At 49.4% G+C, this 23693-nt stretch overlaps 9 protein-coding genes across 9 annotated transcripts; 5 read left to right on the top strand and 4 right to left on the bottom strand.

The window, feature by feature from the left end:
- Positions 1–483: 483 nt before the first annotated feature.
- CTAM01_15482 (uncharacterized protein) lies at positions 484–2931 on the bottom strand (the record flags this gene model as incomplete). Its single annotated transcript, XM_060531479.1, has 4 exons — positions 484–1681; positions 1748–2123; positions 2239–2357; positions 2420–2931. 4 exons carry the CDS (start codon positions 2929–2931, stop codon positions 484–486), a joined length of 2205 nt encoding a protein of 734 aa, XP_060373948.1.
- Positions 2932–4833: 1902 nt separating this feature from the next.
- On the top strand, positions 4834–6188 carry CTAM01_15483 (uncharacterized protein; the record flags this gene model as incomplete). Its single annotated transcript, XM_060531480.1, has 2 exons — positions 4834–5695; positions 5749–6188. 2 exons carry the CDS (start codon positions 4834–4836, stop codon positions 6186–6188), a joined length of 1302 nt encoding a protein of 433 aa, XP_060373949.1.
- Positions 6189–6645: 457 nt separating this feature from the next.
- On the top strand, positions 6646–8600 carry CTAM01_15484 (uncharacterized protein; the record flags this gene model as incomplete). The annotated part of the gene is made up of 6 exons (XM_060531481.1): positions 6646–6921; positions 6977–7065; positions 7147–7291; positions 7361–7424; positions 7497–8361; positions 8423–8600. The coding sequence occupies 6 exons, from the start codon at positions 6646–6648 to the stop codon at positions 8598–8600; spliced, it is 1617 nt and encodes a 538-aa protein (XP_060373950.1).
- Positions 8601–8828: 228 nt separating this feature from the next.
- CTAM01_15485 (major facilitator superfamily transporter) lies at positions 8829–10423 on the bottom strand (the record flags this gene model as incomplete). Its single annotated transcript, XM_060531482.1, has 3 exons — positions 8829–10030; positions 10087–10167; positions 10237–10423. 3 exons carry the CDS (start codon positions 10421–10423, stop codon positions 8829–8831), a joined length of 1470 nt encoding a protein of 489 aa, XP_060373951.1.
- Positions 10424–11390: 967 nt separating this feature from the next.
- CTAM01_15486 (fungal specific transcription factor domain-containing protein) lies at positions 11391–13331 on the top strand (the record flags this gene model as incomplete). The annotated part of the gene is made up of 1 exon (XM_060531483.1): positions 11391–13331. The coding sequence occupies one exon, from the start codon at positions 11391–11393 to the stop codon at positions 13329–13331; it is 1941 nt and encodes a 646-aa protein (XP_060373952.1).
- Positions 13332–13763: 432 nt separating this feature from the next.
- CTAM01_15487 (uncharacterized protein) lies at positions 13764–14195 on the bottom strand (the record flags this gene model as incomplete). The annotated part of the gene is made up of 3 exons (XM_060531484.1): positions 13764–13790; positions 13850–13909; positions 14031–14195. 3 exons carry the CDS (start codon positions 14193–14195, stop codon positions 13764–13766), a joined length of 252 nt encoding a protein of 83 aa, XP_060373953.1.
- Positions 14196–15354: 1159 nt separating this feature from the next.
- CTAM01_15488 (fumarylacetoacetate hydrolase) lies at positions 15355–16433 on the bottom strand (the record flags this gene model as incomplete). The annotated part of the gene is made up of 3 exons (XM_060531485.1): positions 15355–16226; positions 16282–16363; positions 16422–16433. 3 exons carry the CDS (start codon positions 16431–16433, stop codon positions 15355–15357), a joined length of 966 nt encoding a protein of 321 aa, XP_060373954.1.
- A 3451-nt stretch (positions 16434–19884) lies between these two features.
- CTAM01_15489 (fungal specific transcription factor) lies at positions 19885–21902 on the top strand (the record flags this gene model as incomplete). The annotated part of the gene is made up of 4 exons (XM_060531486.1): positions 19885–19923; positions 20007–20137; positions 20202–21497; positions 21554–21902. 4 exons carry the CDS (start codon positions 19885–19887, stop codon positions 21900–21902), a joined length of 1815 nt encoding a protein of 604 aa, XP_060373955.1.
- Positions 21903–22418: 516 nt separating this feature from the next.
- CTAM01_15490 (uncharacterized protein) lies at positions 22419–23492 on the top strand (the record flags this gene model as incomplete). The annotated part of the gene is made up of 2 exons (XM_060531487.1): positions 22419–22510; positions 22589–23492. 2 exons carry the CDS (start codon positions 22419–22421, stop codon positions 23490–23492), a joined length of 996 nt encoding a protein of 331 aa, XP_060373956.1.
- Between the last annotated feature and the right edge of the window lie 201 nt (positions 23493–23693).

A 23693-nucleotide genomic window follows, 5' to 3' on the forward strand; every position in this document is an offset into this window, starting at 1 on the left:
AGCATCCAGCTAGAGTAGCAAGAATTTCCAAGGCCATGCAGACTGTTGAAGACAGTGAGCAAAGGTTTCTTTCCATCAACATGATTATTCCTTCCAGTTTGATTAATCAATTGTCTGAGTCTGGGTATGTTATATGCTGAATATGGCCGATCACGCCTCTTATCTTATTGATGTATCTGGTTACCGTCAACATATCAAAGCTGCTTCATTGATGAGGTAAGGTAGGCCACGTAAGCTTAAATAACTGACAACAAAGACTGAACAACGATTGCTAGAGGAAAGGGCTGTCATTACATTGATCTCATTCTGTTCGTGAAGGCGATTCATTCTTCCCTCTCGAGTACATAACTAAGCACGGCAGTACCGAGTCGGAAGCAAGTTTCTAGAAGTTGTCTACCATAACGCCGCGCAAAAATGAATCTTCAAATCCAATTTAGCCATTCCAAACGCTTGAAATCGAGTTTTCGACATCATGTTAAAAAATCACGGTGTTGTAGCATCAGGTTTGGCACCTGGTAGCATCATGCGAAACGTCCAGCCCTGAGCTTCATAGACCTTACGCGTAACCTTGTTAAGCCAAACGGTCGGCACAATAGGAAGCCAAAATTCGCACGTCTCAGTCTTGAGTATCTCCGATCCAGCAGCCCAAGATGCTGAGGCGCCAACTGCATCGCCGGCGGCAAGCTGCGCATGAGCTAAGGACAAATGTATCGTCGCCGCCGTGAAGCCGGCTTCTGCTTTGAGAGCGTGCATACGCTGAATCTCTTGCAGGGCGTACCTCCATCGTGTTACGGCGACGTTCTTATCCAACCTGAAGTGGGCTATCCGAGCTGCAGCGAGGACAGCACGCATGTGTAGCTGTTGATCAAAGAGCGTGTCTATACCAATCGGAGTGGCATGTTGTGTCTCGAGCTCTCTGAGTAGTAATTCTGCTGCGTCGAAGTTTCCAAGTCCGATATTGAACTCTGCCGATGAAAGTAATAGACGCGGATAGGCCCTACGTGATAGTTCGGGCTTGTTCGAGCTACTCAGCTCTGGCCGAAGAATCTCGGCCGCTTTGGAGTATTCTTCCATCTCGCAATACATGTCGGCAAGTCTGCTCACCAATAGTCGGCGTGTGTTTCCTCGCAACGGCTTGGTCATGTCAAGGGAGAGAGTCTGTTCGAGGGAAGCCCTGGCGGCGGCGAAATTCCCGATGGATTGGAAGAAACGCGCTGCTGTGCTCTGAAGTCGGAATGTCACCTCGGTATCCAGAGTCGAGAGCGGTAATTCTGCCTTCCATTCGTAGATGAGCAGGGAGACGTCATCGTCAGTGCACTTGATCTTGTTCTCCATCTGAGATATGTGAAGCCGTCCATGGAGTGAGTGGTCCCGTCGAGTAACAGGTCGTGGGCCACGCCATACAAAGTCGCGTATGTGGGCCTCTGACTTTGTGAATTCTCCATCATTACGGTAAAGAACGCTGCGAAAGAGCACAACAGTAGCGTGGAGATAATAAGGCATAGACTTTCGCAACAATGATCTAGCCCTGTCCACAGCAACATGGCGCATGGCAACTGAATCCCTTTCGCAGAAGAAAAGAATAGCCTCGAGAACTTGTGTTCTAAGTGGTGTTGGGACTTTGTACGCTCTAGTCGTCTTCTCAACGATAGGCCAGGCGGCCAATTTGAGTGGTTCAGACCTGGACGATCAAAAGTTAGTAGGGAAGTCCCCATGTCAGGTATCATCGTCCAGAATTAGGCCATACCAGTCCGTATTGCCCTCATAACATGGTGGACAAACAAAGCAAAGCACCTTCAGAGCGACTGCCCCTAGCTCTTCTACAGTCCTCGGTCGTAAGACGCGGGACAGGAAAACAGAAAATTCGGGGCATAGCGACAAAGCCAGGGTGTCGTTATCCAACCTGCGTTTGATAATATTAGGGCTCTCTATGGCACATGAATACTCAACATCGTCGGAAATGAGTTTGACAAGCTCGTTCGAAAGCCCAAACTTGTGGGCATCGACAGCGTCTATTTCTCCGTCGGCATTCCATCGACGCTGCGGTCTTCGCACACCTTTAAGAAGGACCTCAGGGATTTCGACTGCGCCGAATGCTTGAAGTAAGAGCAACAGCTGATCCGCTGCCGGTATAAGCTCTGAATAGTCGACAAAGAGATTATAATAAGATGATTTCAAAGATGGATCTACGGCCGTGGATAAGTATAAGCCCAGGGAGGGAAGACTGAGGCAGCTCACCACGTAGCTGACTTAGAATGAGACGTTGTACTACGTCCGCGTGATCCGTGACTTGCGGAGCAAGAGATAGTAAATGATTGAAGACTTCCTCATCATCTATGTTCAGGTATCGCTCATAACTTCCCGGCATAAGTTAGTTTTGCAGGTAACTACATGGGTAGTGCACACTCTTGAGTCTTACGTGGAGGGCGGAATGTCTAAAGGAAGCCAGAGAATCGATCCCAGACCACCCAATTTTCGGGCGATTTGAATATACTTTCTTCCAGAATTACGAATATCCGCATAGTTTGTCTGTCCGTGAAATGGCTTGGCGATATGTGGTGGAACTGAGGCTTCAGGATCCAACTTGGATCTCAGGAATATTACTATGCAAGCCAACCGGCGACGCAAGTCGGCATTGACACGATCGTCAGAGGCTACCCAGAAGCCATCGACGTTCTCGCTGAAGACCTCATAAATCTGCTTGACGGGCGCGAGGTCAATGGAATCCACGGACAGTGCCTTGTTCGTCCGCTGATTGCGTGGCGTGATTTGATACTGCACGTCCCGGGACAGTGCCTTTGACTTTGCCAGGAGTCGGCGGACGTCTTCAAGGTGGCTGTTGAGGGCAGGGATCAACTCTCTAGCTCGTTCTTCGTAATATTGCTTGGATAGAAGCCGAATCGAGCTACAGAGACATATAGAGTTATCCATCGCGCGGCGACTCGGAGCATTTGATGGCGACTTGTGCGAGAGAGGCAATGGCACCCCCCCTTTCATGCAGAATTTGAGCTCCACCCGTGCACCTCGGCTTTGGTCGGATTTGCGGAGAACCGACCCGCACTAGGAGTTATCAATCAACTAACCCTTGACCTCTGCCCACATTTACTGACAGAGACAGTTAGACTGCGATTCATTTAGTTCTTTATCAGCTTATCAGATCATGGCGGATCCCGTGAGTCCGCCGAGCACCGGGAGCATGGCTCGGAGATGCTGCTTCGGAGCACTTGAATGTTGAGAATACTATGGACGAGTGAGTAGGAAACCCGCTTCAAGACTTTTCTAATACTCACTATTAGAACTTCCTAATCATCTACTGAATTTTTTGAATGATCAACGATGTAAGCATCTGGTCGCACGCTCCCCAACTTGTTCCCCGTTGCAAAATCTTCCCACCATTTTGTCCGTGATTGTTCAACATCTGTGAAACTAGCAGGGCCTTAACCATGATCTTTGCCTCGTTCCAAGAGTCAACGAGTTCCTGTTGCGGATAATCATACAATAAGAACTTAAAGTGTCTTGCTCAGATTTCTCGTTCGAGACACGAGGAAAAGGTTTCGCAGTTTCGCTAGATAGAATCGTGACTAAGACCGTCTCGCTAAGGTTGTTTAGAACTTAGGAGACTTCAGTGCTGAAGCATCATGAAATCTTGAGACAACAGTCTTGCAATACAGTTAAGGTACCAATCTCAACACCCGGCCAAAGTTCAAGTCAGCCAAGAATACTCTTCAATATCCACAGTCCTGGATCCTGAGCTGTGATTCCGCCCTCGAACCTGAACAGATAATCGTTGTCTCACTAATTAGCACATTTTCTCCAAAAAGTTGAGCAGGCTAACGCCACAAGCTCACCGAGTCCGATGCCGGTAGTCATTCTGACTTCCCTTCGTTGCGTTGTTCTCCACTTCGCCTGCCATCAGGAGGTGTTTGCTCACCGTGAGAAATCTGCAGCATTTCACACCCCTGTCGTCTGGGTTTTCACCGTCGAGGCTTTTCTCACCGTGAGAGAACGCTCGATGTTAACTACCCTGCAGCTTTGGGGTAACCCAGCTTAAAGATGGGATTTTGTCAGCTGTCAGTGTTCAGACTGGGACTTCCCAAGCTGTCTTACATAGAACGGCCAGCTGGCCAGCTCACGTGTCAAAACATTTGTCTCTCGAGCGACCGCGTGGCATACTGTGTGTGGGCCCTCTGAAAATCTCTTTGGTGGATGATCTTATCAATCTTATCAATCTTCCCCCATGTTCATCTTATCAATCAGCGCACATCTCCCGTTTCGTGACTCGATGTGCCTGCGCGTTCGTTCTACCTCGGTCTCACACATCCGTCTCCTCAACCATCCTCACCAACAAGATGGTGCAAGCATTCAAGAGCCCAAAGCAGAAAGCTAACGAGGATACTTTGCATTTCTACGTCGCGTTTCTTTTTGGTCTCGTGTTTTTGACCTTCGTAGCCTATTGGCTGCGCGAGGCTTCCAACAAGAACCCATGTTCTAAATCAGCTCGGGGGCTGAAGGGTCCTGGACGCCGGGCATGCGTTAACTTCTTCCGGTATGTGGGAACACGCCTTGTCGGCCCAACACTTAGATGCTATCATGCTAATGAGGCCCTCAGAAAGTTGGAAAGACGTGTGGATTGGGGATGGTTTGGAAGGCCCTCTTTCGGGTTCATCGCGATGGTTGGAGTCTACATCGTCGTCAACGTCACTTTATGCTCAACCAACATCGTTATGAGGCGCCTTCTTAATCATTGGGCATCTAGATTTGGATGGTAACTCTCTTTCATACTCTACAAGTCTTTTCGCATCGACTAAATGTTCCAGGATGTGTGCCGCAAACATGACGCTGTGTATCTTTTTCGGAATGAAGAATACACCCTTGACTCCAATGGTGGGAGTATCACATGCACAGCTCAACATTCTACACCGCATCGTGGGATATACTGCCGTTCTGTTGCTAGCTCTGCACGCCATCTTCTACACGATACACTTCCATCGCTATGGCAAGCTGGCTAGCTTGCTGAAACCCGAAGACTTGGCTGGTATCGGCGCCGCGATCGGAATGATCATTCTGTTCCTCGGCATCCTGAGACACAGGAACTACGAACTTTTCTACATTAGTCACATTGCTGGCTTCGCGGCCGCCGTCATCTTGACGGGGCTGCATCGACCAAACTGGGCAAAAAGAATACCAGCTTTGATGAGCTTTGCGTTCGGACTTTGGCTACTAGATCGTACCATCAGAGCCTCCAGGATGCTTTACAATCTCGTCAACAACTCTGTCGCCTTCTATCCGCTCCCGGATGGAGGCACGCGCCTGCTTCTCAAAAAGCCAGGCCTTCAAGCTGCCTCACCCGGGACTCATATCTTCCTGTGGATCCCGCGGGTCCATATCTATGAGAATCATCCCTTCACAATCGTGAACAATGGACCCTCTGGCTTGGAGATTGTGATGAAATCTCACCAGGGTTTTACCAAAGCTGTCAGCAAATTTGCTACATGCCATCCTCGTTCTACGGCGTGGGCATCGGTCGATGGGCCGTACGGTGTATGTCCCAACATGGACAACTACGACAAATTGATCTTTATCGCTGGTGGGAGTGGAGCGGCTTTCACGTTTGGCCTCATGAATCGGATCCTTGGACAGTCTGAAAGACCTAAGCTTCAGTCCGTCGAGTTTGTGTGGACTGTCAGACGTACAGGTGAGTTGTATTGCATACTCTTCTTTCGGTGCGTTTCCTTAACGCGGCAATAGATCATTTGAAGTGGTTCTCCGAGCATCTCAGTAACCTCATGAAGATGGGACCGGCTGTCAGAGTATCACTCTTTGTCACAAACGAAGAGGCAACATCAAGCTCAATAGCCCCGCCATACGATATCGCTCACGAAGTCGAAAGTCAGCTACTTTCTGGAAACAGAACCCCGGGTTATGGAGCCGTATCGAGCTCCGACGATACAAGTAGTCTGCTTGCCCGAACAAACGGCCATGAAGTCGAGCAGGCTTATAACCTCCATTTTAGAAGGATGGATATAGAGTCGGTTATCAGTGATGCCATACAGTTTGTTGAGAGTCGCCAAAGAGTCTTGATGGCCACTTGCGGCCCAGAATCGCTGATGGAAGCTGTAAGGGATTCGGCGGAAAGTTGGCGGAAGAGGCGAGACCTTCGAATAGACGTACACTCTGAAGACTTTTAGACGGGGAACTAGAGATATCAAGCTAGAGTTCAGATCATGAGCGATAAATTACAAGTTTCTTTTACTTCCATACAAGACGCTATTACTTGCCAAAAAAGTGACATGGCAAATCTCACGAGGGGTAAATGAGGCATCCGTCCCAGGGAACCCAAAGCCCCTGCTGTCAGCCGGCGCGATGCCACCCAAGATGCGCCCACTTGTCTAAAAGCCGCCCATGCCCATCATAAATGGGTCGCGTTGGGGCGCTTGCATTAGTGCACTTTGCTAGGATTTCAAGGTGTGTGGAGCCAAAACGACGCCGAGCCACGGTCTGGGCGGTTTATCTGATGTACGAACAAAGATTGATAAAACTTGATCCTTCTGCGCCTCCTCGGCGGTAAACTTTTTGGCTTTTGCCTGCTCAATTCTCTCGTATTTTCTCTGTTCTCTCCTAAGCCACTTGTTGCTGCAATTCGCAATGATCTCGAAGGATCCAGTCGAGCGGTCTCTGCCCGTTGCGAATGGCGATGTCAAAGCCCTCCCAACGCGGTCCGAGACCGACGAGAAGGGCATCGCAGACGCTACGAGTTATCCTTCTGATGATGCTGAATCAATCAGAGACTTCCCATGGACGTGGAAGGCTACCGCTCTCATCTGTGGTGTTGCCCTCTCCTGGGGCTCGTCTTTCTCCGAGAACACCCTTGGCCCTCTCAAGAGCACTTTGATCAAGAATCTGGATATCAACAACTCTCAGGTAAGGTTTGGAAGTGGAGGTCTCACAGAGAAAGATCTATACTGACTCTTTCTAGTACGGAGCTATTTCCTCGGCCACATCGCTCGTGAACACCGTTCTTCCGATTCTTGGGGGTTACGGGCTCGACCACTATGGCGTCGAATGGTAAACTCTTGTCAAAGTTTTCATTTTGTTAGAGGAATACAAACGGCAAAAGACCTCTTTGTGCTAACATGGTATCAATAGGGGTTCTTTGGCGTGCTCAGTAGCAATTTTCATCGGCGCGGTGATATCAGCGACTGGCTCCAACCAGGATTCATTTGCTCTAGTAGTCGCTGGCCGAGTAATCATGGGTTTTGGCAGCACTGTTATCGAGACATGCACATCTAAGGTCGGTTTTACTTGAGTTACTATGACGTTGTCAAACTTCAATCAAGAACCTGGCTAACGACTGTTGAAGATCTTGGCTCACTGGTTCCAGCACAAGGGACTCGGTTTGGTGTACGGCTTAGATCTGTCGATCGGTACGTGTCTGCTATTACATGTACCGGCATGATGCTTTAGAGACACATATACTGATGTTTGGTCTGATTCAGGAAAACTCATCGTTCTCATTGCGAAAGCCACCGCGGTCCCGATGCGAGATGCTACTTCATTCTGGGGCTGGGCGCTCTGGATCCCCGCCATCGTGTGTTTCGCCAACCTTTTGCAAAACATCTTCTACGTCTGGTGGGTCTGGACACGTCCAGCCTGGACTCGTATGCCCACAGGCCAGGAGAGAGCCAGAGAGATCACTCGCCGTGAACGTCTGCAGGCTGGTAACACCGAAGTTGCGACTACCAACACCAGCAAGAGTACCCGCACATTGCGAGCTCTTCCTGACTGGAGCTCCCTCCTCCGCGTCCCTCGCTTCTTCTGGCTCGTTGCCTGCACACAAATTCTCCAAGCTGGTGTGGTAGGCGGGTTCAACGGTCTCAATGCCGACATCATTACTGAGACTCGAGGTTCTACCGCTCAGCTTGCTGGATACACATCCGCAGTGCAACAGGTCATCCCTGTCATCTGCGCACCATTGATCGGCTCTTACTTTGACTTCTTCGGTCACCGAATGGTGTTTGTCAGTGTCACATCTGCCATTTGGATTCTGGTTTATTGCCTCATTGGATACACCCAGACGAATGCTCTTGGCTCCATGGTCATCGCATCTGTGGCTTCGACAATGAATGCACTTCCCTTTTTGGCATCGATCCCCCTCATCGTCCCTGACCAGCTCGAACTTGGACTCGTATTCGGAATCTGGAAGGTTTTCAATAATGCTGGAAGCGTCATCGTGGACATGATTGCCGGAAGACTGCAAGACATAACCCCTGGGGGCACATATGAGCGTGTCATCGCCTTCTTTGTGGCTGTCAAGGGTCTGGAGTTTTGTCTCGGCCTGTTCTACGGGATCTTGGACCGAAAGTAAGTTGAGGTTGCTGAAACATGATATGCACTCGTTTGGTTTACTAATATCCATGCCTAGGTATCTTTCGGGAATTCTTAGCATCAATAACAAGAAGCGGATGGGACTTGAGAAAGAGGGCAAGCTTGAGGACTGCGTTGGACGTAAGCCATCTAAGGTGTACACGGCAGTAGGCATTAGTCTGGTCTGCTCGCTGATTATCATCGCCTGGGTGCTGTTCATTAAATATTCCATTTGATGTTTTTGCATTGAGATAATGTCAAAATTGACAGAATTTAGCTTTACATATTGCTGGACAAGCTACTGCATCACATTTAGGGCAGCAGAATGAGACACAAGCTCTTTTTCCGCAACAGAGGACGTACTCTAAGGTGCTTACAAATATGCAGACATGTATTTAGCTATGTAAGGGGATAAGGAAGTATCATGATGAGACTTTTGGCCGCTGGAGAAAATTCCCAATGACTCAAAGCGTGTATCGGAAGTCGGGATGCCTATCACCCTTCTTTCCTTGGTCAATCTCTCGTGACCTCTCATCGATACTCATGTTCTCCCTCTTCTTGTTGATTCTGTTCAGCAGATTCCACATGGTAAAGTAGCCAGCCGACGCAATCGTAATGGTGCAGATAGAGACCGCATGACCAATCGTGTATCTTCCGTCCGAAGTAGTGATGCGGTAGATCTGTCCAGCCATGATACCAGCGCTGTTTCCGATGGTTTGTTGTAGGCCAATCGCTGTGGCACGCTTGAAGTATCCAGCGTTGCTGTTCGAAATCCACGTGACGTTGAGGCCGACAACACAGTAGATACCCGTTGCCGTGACGAAAGTCGCAAAGTAGAGGACCGAAGTTGACTTCATGTTTACACCAAGCATCAGAGCGTAGCCTGTGGCGGTGATCAAAGCCATAGGAACCATGAAAAGAGCACGCTTGTTGATCTTGTCCGAGATGTAAGCAATAGTGAGGTAGACTGCCGATGCCCAGATGTAGACCGGCACAGTCAGGAGCTGGGTCTTGATGCTGCTGTATCCAAACCCGCGGATGATGACTGGCAAGAAAGTTCCGAAGCCGAAAGAGCAGGTGTTCGCGCAGAATTGGCAGCCAGCTGACAGCCAAACCTTGGGATCTTTGAATGCGAGTTTGACTTCTTGTTTGTCGAACGATTCCGACTCACCCTGGTAGACCCTGGACTGCTCAGCACGGATGCGCATCAGCGCCTTGTCATCTTCGGTAAGCCATCTGGCCGACTCGAAGCTGTCAGGAAGGAGAAGAATGAAGGCCAAGCCAACCGCCACGGAGATGACACCTTCAATAAGAAAAAGCCATCTCCATCCCGCCAAGCCGCTCGCACCGTGCAAGCTTGTCAGCCCGTAGGCCAAAAGACCGCCAAAGGCACCAGACAACGCAGACGCAACGAAAAGGTATGAAATTCTTCGAGCTTGCTCCTCGCGCTTGTAGTATGTGCTAAGGTAGAGCGTCAGGCACGGGAAAAGACCACTCTCAAAGACACCAATGAGGAGACGAGTTGCGAGAAGACCGGCATAGTTGGTGACAAAGGCCGAACCGATAACTGTTGCGCTCCAGGACAGGATGAAGAATGGGATAAGTCGACTCGGCCGTGCTCTCTTGAGAATTAGGGATGCCGGGATTTCGAAGGTGATGTAAGTTACTGAAGTCCGTGTGAGCTAGTGTTATTCGTTTGTAGAACAGGGTGTGTCATCCTACCATAGAACACAGTGACAGCGACATTCAGCTTGTTGCCCGTGAGGCTTAAGTCCTCTGTCATGCCTGCAATTGCGGCGTTGCCTATATGTAGATCCGGACCCAATTAGATTTGGTTGATTAGAGTAAACCTTTGAGTTGAGACTTGCGTACCGATATTGCTGCGATCGAGGTAAGCGACTAAGAAAGCAATGATCATCATTGGTGAGAGCCATGCGTCCAATTTCCTTAGAAGACGCTTTTCCGCAGCCGGGTCGATCGTGAGGTCGGAGCTCGCGGCTGCCGAATGGGGCTCGATATCACCATCTTTGGCGTCCATTGGCATCTTTTCCGAAGACATTGTTCTATGTCCGGCGGTTGTTGAACGTCTAAGTTGATCAAGCGAATTGAAGCAATTATGTTGCGACTCTGTATAGAGCTGACGACATGTCCATATGACTAGACATGGTATCCCTCAAAGGGCATATATCTACCTTATGCGAAAGATGCATCACAAAGGCACGGTGAGGTCACTGCATTCGCCTATCAAGCAAAGTCGGCTTTTGACCGACGCACATGGCTAGCCATCGGGAAATTGGCAAGCTTATCGTCGCATCGAAAGACCATCCTTGTGGTCTAGCGGGGGCAAAGCCGGGGAACGTAGGATTCTTATCTCTTAGTCCGCGAATAGCCTAGAAGCGCCGAGCTTTTCCTTTCGGCAAAATGTGGAGAGACTGATAGCCAAGTCTCTTTGGCGACTCGAATACCCCGACATCGCCCTCTGGTCCGTACAAAAGAAACACATTTACCGATCTTGCAAGCACGCGACAATACTTCGGCAGACAGTCCGAGCATCTTCTCAATGGATACCCCAACGCCCAGGACGACTAATCCGAAAAGTCCGATTATTCGCAAGAGGAAGAGAGGTAGGCATGCGGTTGCGTGCGAGTCGTGTCATCGGCGCAAGCAGAGAGTGAGTGAGCTTGCAGTCTCAATTCATATTGGCACGATACGATGGTCTCATCGAAGCCATCTATTCATTTCCCGACAGCCTACATGAAGCACCATTACGCTGAGATTCCATTTTGAGTAGTCTTGCTGCAAACATAATTGACGGCGCCAATGCTGAACTCAGTTTGACGACGGCTTGCAGGGCTTCCTCAGACTCCAAACCAAATTCTATCATCTCACTAACTTCACCTCATCAGTGCAATGGTTCGCGACCATGTTTCAATTGTGAAAGGCGAGGAGTCGGTTCGTCGTGCTCCTATAGTCACTTAGTCGAAGACGATGGCCCGAGAGTGTCTCAAGGCCACCGCGATCCTCTCATGACTTCGCCGAACGCCAACTTGGCGACCCCAGTCTCACCTCCTTCCACGAACGCAATCCCTGCACGAGATGCTGAGCAACCTGATAGCTCCTCGAATTCCAGGACCTTCCCATCAAGATCTTCGAGTCGCGGCGGAGGGCGGCAAGGCGAGAGTGGCAGCCAAGATCAGTCCTCAGAAAACCTCGTCGGCAATCTCTTCAAAAGCCGCGATGCGCCATCCTTCTTCGGCTCTTCATATTTCGGCCCTCAAGCCGCCGCAAAAATCATTCAAGCGCCGGCTCCAGAGCTATCAAGTGGTCTCAGCTCAAAACCCCAGGCGGGATCAACTCATTCATTCAGAGAAGAGAATGGCCCCTTCTCTCAGATTTGGGATCTCCTCGGACTGCTACCGCGAAAGAAGTCCACAGTCGATAGGCTGACGGAATGCTTTCTTAACGAGCTCAACTGGGCGATTGACGCGGTTCAGCCAACCTCCTTCAAAGCCAAGTACGAAAACTTTTGGTCTCGCAAGTTCGGCTTTGATGACTTTGCCACGATTGATCTTCGCTGGCTGGCCTTGCTGTTCATTGTCTTAGCCTATGGGGTGTTGTTGGATTGCCCAAGGCCGCGGAACAGGGAGGTTCAGCGTGAGGTCTATGACACATCACAGCGGTTCTACTGGGCTGCTCGGAGAGCCATTGTGATTGCCCCGACTTTCTATGGCGAGTCAACGGATCTCGTGCGAGCTGGTGTTCTGGTCACTCGGTATCTCATTTACACCCGTCGTGTACCGGAGTCGTGGCTCACAACGAGTTTCGCTATGCGGATGGCTCAAGCGCAGGGCATGCATATCGATGGTGAACGGTGGAGACTTCCCAAGAAAGAAACAGAGACCAGGCGACGACTATGGAGTAATCTCTACATGCTCGATAAAACCATAGCACTAGCTCTCGGCCGGCCGTTTGCTATTGTTGATCAACAGTGTCTTGTTAAACAGGCTTCCAATGTCTGGCTAGACGACCTAGATGACGAGGAGGCTGCCTCAGTCCCAGAAGCACCCCTTTCCGAGCCAACCGCGAGCGTCTTCAGCCGGCTCGCTCACGAACTCGCCGTGGTCGTAGGCAAGATTCAAGAGCGATGTTTCGGTCTGTTCACAGTTTCATATGAGACTGTTCTCACGCTTGACAAAGAGATCGATACCTGGAGAGGCAGGCTACCACCGTATTTCGAGTTGGAGGACCCGGACACCTCCAAAGACGACCGTCTCCCTTTCCTCCCCTGGCAGAGATTACATCTGCACAGCATGTACCATTTCACAAGAGTCACACTACATCGACCGTTCCTTCTCCGCCAATCCATCACAAATCGGTACAGACACAGTCACGACGTATGTATAGCTTCCGCCTGCGCAGACCTTGACATGGGTCTCAGAATGTTCAATCAACCTCTGAACGACCGCTTGAAGTGGAGTCTGGGACCACATAACCTCTTCAATAGTGCTCTTGTCCTGGGCATCATAGCTGTCCGCGACCCTCACTCTCGACGTTCTCAGGCCATCCTCGAGGACTTATCTGCATACTGCGAGATGCAGAGAAATGACGTCTGGCTCAATGAGTTTGCCCTCGCTGAAGTCAAAATAGTTGAGCTCTGTGTCAAAAAGGCAAGGCAATCTCACCCGCCACCAGCCAACACCCTAGTACCGCTAGCTCTGGCTTCAGCTTCACCTAGCAGGCGCTTCTCTCAGCCCGTTGGCCAACCGCCAGTAATGGAGACACAACCTCAGTTGCCAGTTGAAAGTCCCGACTTTGATCCTCTGATGGCTGGTCTGGGACTTCCTTACAGCACGACAAGCGCGCAGATGACGTGGGATGATCCTGGATTCTTTCTTCCCGAGAGCGGAGACCTATCGCAATGGGAGCATGTTATCAACACTCTTATGCATGATCATGCAAGCATGTGATCTCAACATGAGTTATAGAGTGGCAATTTGAAAATTATGAGGAAGTCGCGAATTTAGGTCTACATTTAAGCCAGTGCAAAACTTATAGACAGGCATTTCCAGTACTAGATATAACATAGCATCATCTCAAATGTTTTTACCATTAAGTAAAAAGTATCCGCTGTTGAGACTAAGTAAAATGAAATAACAGATGAAGCCTAGCTTTCCGGTCTTAATTCGGAAGGTCGTGAGCAGACTTTTACGAAATCTAGTTGAGACACCTAATCTTCTACGACCGCTCAAGTCGGGCTGCTAGAACGTTCGCCCGAAATATGAACAATAGAAAGAGAATATTGAAGTTTCATAAGTATAATTGGTTTTGCTTTCTAAATACTTCGGTATCTACACTCGCTTTTGCCGCTGTCATAAGTACAGTAACTTTTCCCAATTTCCTTACGCAGCGGGGCACTTGTCTCCGTTCTGGGGTAGTCAATTAGTATATGAAGGTTTTCATTGGAAAAAGCTTCATGTAGACTTACCTCGGAAATGTCACCCGGCGCAATGCACTTGCAGCCATCCTTGTTGTAGCGGACGCAGCACTGTCGATACAGTTAGTAACTTGTCTCAAACGGACCAATTCATCTACAAGACCACTCCTGGCCTCGAAGTGGCTTTCGTGAACAGTGAACATTTCGGTTGGCGATTAGCAGTGTGACTTACCCAGGCACCGGCGCAAGCGGCTCCAACACCACCGCAGTTGCTCTTAATGCACTCCATACGGACGTCAAATACGCTGTTGCTGCTAGTGCGCTCAGCGGCAACGCTGGCCATAGCGAGGGGAGCGGTGGCGAGGAGGATCAGCTGGGTGATGGTAGAGAACTGCATGATGGCGACTAGGCTGTTTAGTTGCTGAGAGAACTGGATGGTTGATTGACTTGTTGGGCAAAGATTGAGTATTTGACTGGTTGATTGACTGTTGACGAGGAATTTCATCTGCTATGATTACTGATTCTAGCTCGGTATTTGTACTTCTGATATGGGAAAATACGGCATTATTGCCATCCGGCGTCCGGCATTGCCTTCTCCGGTCGTTGCGGTGGGCATAATTCTTCTTACCCCGGAGGCTAACGACAATTAATCTCATTCAAAAACTGATGCTGTGTTTAATTACTTTGACTTTGTTTTGCAGTCCACAACGCGCTCTGTCCAAGTATCGGTGTCGGTTTCGGTTAGTCACGAGTCAGCGCAGTAAGTATTACTTGCACAATAAACCGACCTGTCTTTGTCCGTACCTTACTCGTAGCCAGCAAAGCTCCTTTAAGCTTTCCATACGGATACAATTTCCTACCAGGATAGCCAGGGCAAGATTTCGCGGTTACGTAGCATAATTAAATTGAGTCTTGGGCCACTTTCCAAGGGCGCGACCCGCCAACCTAAGATACTCGTATTCCATTTCTGCCAAAGTTGAAGCTAACGAGCCGAAAGCTTCTCTATCAGAGAAATGATCGACACACAACTATTTCCTATTTGTTGAGCATCCAATGCAGTCAGATGGAGATGGCAACATCATCACAACTCGTTGCACAATTCATCGCCTTTAAGCGTACGGAACTTCAATTTCCGTAAAGACCCATTGACGGTATCTGTAGTGAACCTTATCTCATCGGACAGCATAGAAGCCCGTCTGAGACGACTCATGGCCTTGTAAGGCTTAGGAGCCCCGGATGTCGGAGTCGCCCCGCAAGGCATGTGCATTATGGCTATGCATATCCGCATTATCAGCGGAGAACTAAGTGGTAATTCCGGGGACTTGGAAACTCTAAGTCGTGCAGGACGGAGGGTTTTACAACGATCTCTGTATACTTACCTAAGCGGCATGGCTCTCGGAGTTCGGGACTGAGCAAGATACGTCACAATGCCCCTCAAGTTGACTAGCGATCCCAGAAAGATGGAAATGTCGATGTAACAAAGAGTCCAAGTTGGCAGGTCTAACGGATAAATATGTGATGTCCATTCTGCAGTGGTCTATGAGTGCTTCCTCAGCTTAATGGAGTCCATTGACCTTGACTTCTTTCACTCCATTCACACCGTTCACCACTTTAATTCCATTTGACCCATTCATTTCCTTCTGGGGTTTCTCCTCGTATTCCACCTTATTAACCAAACTGCCTAGGCCGTGGCTCATCACGATGCGAAGGTCATCCCCAGGAGCCAAGAAAACAGGTGGAGTTCTACTCACACCGATCCCGTGAGGAGTCCCCGTCATGATCACAGTCCCGGCCTCCAGTGTCGTGCCTTGAGATAAATACGCCACGATCTCGGCAATGGGAAAGATCATGTCGTCCCCTCTACCCTCTTGCATCACCTCGCCGTTGAGGACCGTCTTCAGCTCAATGACTGAAGGGTCTGGGAGGCCGCTCGCGCTGACGATACACGGACCCATCGGAGCAAAGCCGTCGAATCCCTTTCCGAAACCCCATTGAGCGCCGGCGAATTGGTGCTTTCGCGCCGTGACGTCGTTGGAGCACGTGTAACCGAGCACGTAGTCCATGGCATCCTCCACGCTGACATTCCTCGCGTCACGGCCGATGATGACAGCTAGCTCAGCTTCGTAGTCCGCTTGAAAGTCTGTTGCTTGATGAGGGATGAGGAGTGGCGCGTTTGACGCGTTGAGGCAGCTTGCGGGTTTGAAGAAGAGAGTTGGATGTTCTGGAAGTTCGAGGTCCATCTCTTTGGCGTGCTTGCGGTAGTTGAGACCAATGCAGCGGATCATGCCGATTTCTTTGCGTGTCAGGGGCGGAAGAAGCTTCTGGACGTTGAGGATCCTTGATGTTGGCTCTGCTGAGGCGTCCAGGGCTGAGATTCCAGTGAAAACCCGCACCGGTACAGGGAGGGATGCGGCCAGCGCAGCTCCAACTTTTGAGAGTGTCAGAGAATATGATTTGACTTGACCAGGAAGAAGAGGTCATACCGTCGACAGTCTCGTCGACTGGTTCGCCGATGTATTCCCTCCAATCATCTTCCGCGATGAATCGCACAAGCCGTTTCCATCTCTGAAGATTGTCAGTTACAAATACCTACGATGATGATGGTGCTTTGAAGCCCACTTACAGGAGTTATCATCTTGACTGACTAATTCTGAGGCTCAATTTACGAAGAGATTTGAATTAGTTGATCGTGTTGGGTTACAGCCTCAGGTGAATTCGAATGAGCTTGCTTGCGATAAGAGTCGGTAATATGGCATTGCCTATGAGGCGGATATAAACACCCGCATCCAGAAGACAGTCCTCCGACCATTGACCGGATGCTGACTGCATCGAGTGACGTCGGTCATCCTCCGTAGTCGTGGCGTTTTCCCGATGGCTTCGGGAAATGTGATCGGCCTTTTCTCCAAAACCAAGGCCAGTATCCGCACCGAGATAACGTCGGGATCCTCACCCCGCAAAGCCCACCTTAAGTCGACAAGAGATGGTCCGGTAGATAGATAAAGACTGGTCGATAATTATGTAAAATTCTATAAACAACGTAGGGAGAAACGTGGTTCTGTCCCTATTCTCCAGACACGCGCCCACGCGATGCCGATTCGGCCACTTTGCCGGACCCATCTCCAGTGGGCCAGACTTCTCGGAGGCCCGAACGCTTGGGTTGGTCTTCCTATCTCCATTTTCACGACTGGTAGCTTTTGGCTTTCGAGAGATCCGTCTATCCATACAGGTCCACCACAAGAGTCAGAAAGCTTTGCCTGATTAAGGTAGTTGAAGTTGTGGCATGACTATTCCTCTGAGGCCGCTGAGGCCAAAGTTGTCTGCCACACTAGCTGATGGGCCAGCAAAATTTGCGGCCCTTGAGTGGGTCACACTTTCATCCACGTTCCCACAGCATTGTTAAATTCAAATTGAGCCTCGTCCCTCAACAATCAGAACAAGCACAATAGCTCAGGGGTAGAGCGCTGGGCTCATAACCCAGAGGTCCCTGGATCGAAACCAGGTTGTGCTACGAAAACCTTGCTTTTGAGAGTGTTACCTTTTGCGGCTCCTGTCCTGATCTATGCAGTGTTTTCTTTTGTTCTTTTGTAGGGTGACAAGGACTTGAACGTCTACAAGGGGCACAAAGGACAATGAAACTTTTGCCGAACTTCAGTTGGCTACTCCTTCGAGCCTCCATTGTTCGGCGAAGTGTTCGTTATGAGGTGGGCACACTCTCTTTCACCAGAGTTCAACGCAAAAATGTTATTGATGGACGTCTCCATCATCTTCATTGTACTTATGATATAGGACGACATTCTGGTCAACTTTCATTGTATGCCGAGCCTAACTCGATTCTGTTCACCTTATAACCTTCTGTCAGGACTCTCCCAATGATTTCCGCGGTCGTTGGTGGTAGCAATGTATCATGGACATTCCCACTGATTGCTTGTATCAAAAAGATGGATTCACCAACGCCCACCGACCATTGTGTTATTCTCGGCGTCGGGAATGACGCGACACAAGAACACGATGAATACGCGTTTCATGGCCTGGTGGAAAGAGCTCGTCAGTATAGTCAGCATGAAGCATATGACAGAGCGGGAAGACCTCGGAGTGCAAACCTGGCCAGTTCGTCCAGAAACCAAGATTCCAACAGAATGTTAACCCGACATGGACACTTTTCAGTCTATCAAACGCACATCACTGTCAGGCCTCGCCGGTTAAGGGATAGCTTAAGGGGGCATGAGGAGGAGGACCAAGCAACAAAGGAGCAGCTCAGGCATATATAGAGCGTTGGTAGTACACCTCGAGGGAAGGGCAGATTTCAGTAATTCATCTTCTAGACCCTAACAGCAGTTGGCCTCTATGAGCTTCTTCCCTGTGTCACACACCTATTGACAATCACAACGGCTTACAAAGTTCTCAGTGACCCTTTTCTGCGCGCGCAATACGACAAGTCAAGACAACCCGTAGTCAGGGCCAAGAGCTTGCGTCTCCGCAAGTTTTCAGTGTGGAAAAGACGCACGTCCGACGATGAGTTCCGGAGATCGCAAGTATCAAACAAAAGCTGAAAGAAAAGCTAAAGAAAGGCAAGAAGAAACTTGAAGCTGCTTTGGAGACAGCGGCGCACAAGGCGAAAGAGGCAGAAGTGCGACAGAAATCTCGGTGGCCTGAAGTGCTTGCAACTCCCCAGGAAAAGAGCTTCTACAAGCAGCCGGCAATGTCACAGCCTCAACCTCACCAGCCTCAGAACAAATTCCATGCAGAAGAACGTTCGGAGACCCCGACGATTTATGAAGACGGTTGCAAAACTTCGAAGGGCTATCAAGTTCGAGATCGGGATGCTCCTACTGATTTGTACAATGGGGACCCGCATAGCTTTGACGAGGCCGTGGAGCCAAGAGAGTTGAAAACGCGCAATCTGCCCAAAAAGGCGCGACTTGTCCCTCCTGGGCGACAGTCGGGATGCATAGACAACGGGCCTCATGGGTGGAAAGGATGGTATCCAACGAACAAGGGCCTTTCAGCACCCGACTGTCCCATTTGCGAGGAATTTGATTCGAAATTCTTCTGTACGAAGTGCAACGCCACGACTTGCATGATGTACAGGCTCGTTTAAACAGCGAGACTTGCGCTGCAATATAGTACTTCCAAAAACTGTGGATGTGCCCCGTAGCCGTACTTAGATTTGCCAAATGCACAGATGTTTAAACCTTTGGCAATTTACATCATGAGCATACTAAGTAAGTAGGATCCGGGAAGCCACTACCTTCTCAATATAGAAGTCACGTCCTTAACGTGACTGATTTGATACGAGTTTCATTGTATGAAGATGGATGAGTAAAAAAACCTGTGCCCCGCATCTCCCTCTAACAGTCATTGAAGGCAAGGCGAAGGGGTGTATGCGTGCATGCCCTAAATAGAGTTTCCGAGGAACGGTAAAGTGTAAAGGTTTGAGTTACATTTCAGAGATGTCATCCGAACTCCAAGCAGACGATATTCGGAGCCGCGCAAACGACATCGCGTTCGTCCTTGACTACTAGTCTAAATATAAATCACAGCCCAAACGGTTGTAAACATCTCCACCTTTCAGAGGTCAGCCAATCGGCGTTGTGGCAGAGTGGTCTAATGCGCAAGACTAGAAATCTTGTTCCTTCGGGAGCGTCTGTTCGAATCAGGCCAACGTCGTCTTTTGCTTTTGTCTCCTCTGGCTCGTCGATTTTAGTCCTAATTTTAGATGCCTACATCAATCTGCAAGGTTTAGAGCGTTTTGGCATTGCAGCAGGCAGCTTTAAGGAAGAACTTATGTGATTGTTATTCAGGTGCCTGGAGTATTTCGTGCATAGGATCCTGTTCTTTGACCTTTAACCCTATTGGGATTAGCCCATCCATTTGTAAGCGGGGTCTCATCAGACAACTTCCCCAGTCCCGCCTTCAAGCCACGGCCATAATCTACTTGACTACTTGGCCCCATCTAAGAAGTCATGAAGAGCTCATCACAGCGTGACTGTCGTAACTGAAACATCAGAGTACTCCATCTCATACCGGGTCGAATGACAGAGCCTGGACGAGGACATAGATACGCGTTCTTGCAACTAACAGAGACGATGGAGACATCCAAGCCCAAAAGAGTCAGGAGGAGAAAGGTGAGTGGCTCCAGCTCCTAAAACCTACCTAGCCGGGTGAATGCAACCTTCAAAGAAACTGACAATGGACTTGAACCGTACAGGCCTGCGATCTGTGCTATCATAAGAAGATCAAATGTGATGCAAAAGAGCCACGATGTTCCGGTTGCAAGTTATACAACTCAGAGTGCACTTACACTGGCCCGACGAGGGCGACTGCCGTGAAGTCGAATCAGTATGTCTTCACTTCTAAACTCTCTGCAGAGAATTTTGGTCAACTGACGGAGTATTCAAAATAGATCCAAGAAGATCGAGATGCTGGAAGCAAGACTAGCGCAACTGGAGGCCCAAAATAAACCTTCGCCCAAGGCACCCAACCCAGAATTCTTGCTGACATCTTCGGTGCCCGATTCGGCTGCAAGTATCTCTGAAGAGGAGCAGCATCTCTGGGCGACAAATACTGATTCAACACTCAACGAATCACCCGGCTCCTCTACTAACCCAGGCTCAAGCATCTCGGGTCGCGAATCCAGCAAAACACTCCCGCCCTTGCGTCAGATCCTGCCTTCAATAGAAGACTACTTTCAGAACTCGAATCAGGTGCTCCCTCTATTTGAGCGAGAAAGCTTCGTTAAGATGCTGCGAAGTTGGTACGCGTATCCGGCGCACCGTAAATCAGACGTCTGGGCCGCCATCAACGTTGTCTTGGCCCTGGCACACCGGCACTCCTACGCTTCCAGTTACGAAGAGACGCAGAATATGCAGCGATATATCGACAATGTTCAATTCGTCTTGAACAAATTGGTCATCAATGAACCAAGTATGCTGGTCTTGCAGACTTTACTTGGACTGGTACTCGTATTCCACGGCTCAGCGGACCAGGGCCCGGCGTCCATACTGATTGCATCTGCAATTAGGCTTTGCCAGAGCCTTAGACTCCATACAAAGTCTACGGCGCAGGAATTCGAGCCGGCTGAGGCTCTCCAGAGGAGTCGAGTCTTTTGGATCGCCTTCATACTCGACCGCGACCTAGCAATGAGATTGACGCAGCCGCCTATGCATCAGGAGTCAGAGATCGACATAGAGATTCCATCTCTACATCCTCCGGATGATGTAGGTATAATCAGGGGGTTCTCTGGCCAAAAGTTCAATTACTTCCGCAGCACTGTTCAGCTCGCCTACATCCAGGGAAAGCTTTACCACATGTGTTTCTCCGTTCGAGCTCTAAAGCTTCCAGACCAACAAAAGAGTCAGAACATGCTTCGCATCCGTGAGATGCTGGAAAATTGGCAAAACTCAATACCCATCGACTTCCAGCCAGAGCTTGCAGCAGCAACCGTGGCCGCTGAGTACCTTCGATACATTTGCCTACTTCACTACACCCACCTACAGCTCATCGCAACAACGCACTACGCAGACTCGCACCATCTCGAATGGCTTCAAGGGCTGCTCAGCTGTAGCAAAGGGAGCATCCCGGCAGCACGGTCCGATCTGGCAGCACGGCTACCGAACTGCTGGGACAAGCTGGTTACGGAGGCGCGGACTTGTATGCATCTCTATGCTGCAACACCCGAGAACGACTCTGCTCTCACTTGGTATTTGGGGTTTCCTTCTTCGATGCTCACAGTTGGTACTAACAACGTGGTTGTAGGCTAGTGTCATGCGGCTACCTGACAAGTGTAATGTTCATCACTGTCAACAACCTGGCCTGTCCAGAAAACCCGTGTCGGTTGACGGATCAAAGCAACGTCGAATCAGCCTTGCTCTTACTCGAGCGTCTTATCAAGGCTACGGATGACGGAAGACTCAAGAGAATTCACAGTGCTTGCAAAGATATCAACGAGAGAGCGCGATTTGCCGTGTTGTCAAGTTCATCCGACGAATTCTCACACTTCAATCCTCCCGGGCTTGAATTTGGAGACGAAGACCCTCTTGATGACGGAAGGTGGGGACTAGTCGACAACAGCTTTTGGACGATGAATGAGTATGCCTCAAGTTGATCTGACCACTTGGGAGAATGGAGGCGCAGGCGTCAGTACCTTACGGGCCATAAGAAACAGGAAATAAGGCAGGCTACGGTTGGGAATGGCGCAGAAGAACAGTGACGGGAGCAGCCTTGTGTTATTGTCCAAAATGCAGTTGCTCCAGAACAAAGTGTATCTTACAATCTGTTTGTCCGCATTACATACAAGAATACCTGCTGTGTTGTGTGACAATGAAAGCTCCCAAACGAATAATGTGATACATACATCTAAGTGATTCATTGTCCGATTTTCACCCGACTGAAGGTGCCTTCTGGTGCCTGCACTCCCGGTACCTGCCTGCCTTTTTTTCCGTACCTTCCTTCTCAAAAGACCTGACGCTCCCTCCTTCCAAATTCAGGTGGTTTTCTGTAGATTTCCTTATTTTCTGTTCTCTTGGGTTTTCATAAATTGAAAACCTTTTCCTCTCACTAACAAGTCTCTCTTCTCATTTCCTACCGACCACAGTTAATTTCCCCCAAGCTCTCGAGAAAGATGGCCTACTCCGATGCTTTTCACATCGCTGTAGGCATCCCGCTGCCTACAGATGTCGGTGGTGAGGACTTTTTCTCACGACCATCGACTCCGTAAGTTCAATCTTCAATATTACGGCACTTTGATGTGGAAATTATATGTTGTTGTTCATTAACCCGTTGTTCTCCTAGTGATCCTGGTGAGCGCGTCACCCTCAAATGCGGCGAAAAAGTCTTCATGTTCAGCAAGTCAAAGCTGGTCAAGGACTCTGACTACTTCAGAGCATGCCTCAACAGCTCCAATTTCGTCGAGGGCAGAACTTCCGTCATAGAGTTCGACGATATCGAGCCAAAGGTTCTCAAGGCTTACCTACGCATCGTCGATATGATGACTACCGGCAACCCATTCGATGAGTTCATAGCTATGACCAAGTGGTATAGGGAACATGCGGAGGACTTCGTTACCGTGATTGAAGTTTACCGACTTGCCGACCGGTTGCTGAACGAGCCTGTGCATGTTAAACTGGCCGAGTCTATCCTGACTTACATGCAGCATGAAGCAGTGACGACGGTAAACAAATCATCGCCAGAGGGTATCAAATGGCTATTCAACACATACAAGAACGCATATGACAACTTGGATCCCAGCATTCCCGATGAGGCCAATCTCCAGTCTCAGATTGCGGAGGTTTGCTGTCAACAAATCGACATTGACAAAACCTATGCTTTAGCCCGCACAACTACCGAGGGAGAGGCTTTTCTGGAGGCCGTGCTGATGGCCACGACTCAACGTATGGCCACTCTCCTGCAGCAGACCAGATCTCTCGGCATCAAGATGGAGCGCCTTGAAGCGGAGAACCAGATGATTATCGAGAATGGATACATGGAAGATTATAACGATCTCATGGAATACTCCTCTTATCACTACCGTGATCGCATGCACGACGGCGATTTTATTTCAATAGATGATGACGGCGATGATGACGAGGAAGATGATGAGAACGACGATGATGACGAGAGCGATGAAGATGACGAGGACAACGAAGATGACGAGGACAGAGATTATGGCGAAGACGGCGTGCGCCGAGATCATTGAGGACAGGGACTACAGCTCATCACTTGAGCATTGAATGGAAGTGAATAGTTGGAAGCAGGAAAAGATCTAGGTTCTCTGTGATTGGGCTATCAACTCGTTTTTTGAACTCAGCACAATAGGACAAGACTTTAAAATACATTCCTCTCATACCCCTGTGAAACACTGCCAAGACTGTGAGGAACTATGGAGGCGACTGGGTAC

This window comes from Colletotrichum tamarilloi (assembly GCF_030869305.1).
Source record: "Colletotrichum tamarilloi strain Tom-12 chromosome Unknown Scaffold_164.1, whole genome shotgun sequence".
Taxonomy (NCBI): Eukaryota; Fungi; Ascomycota; class Sordariomycetes; order Glomerellales; family Glomerellaceae; genus Colletotrichum; species Colletotrichum tamarilloi.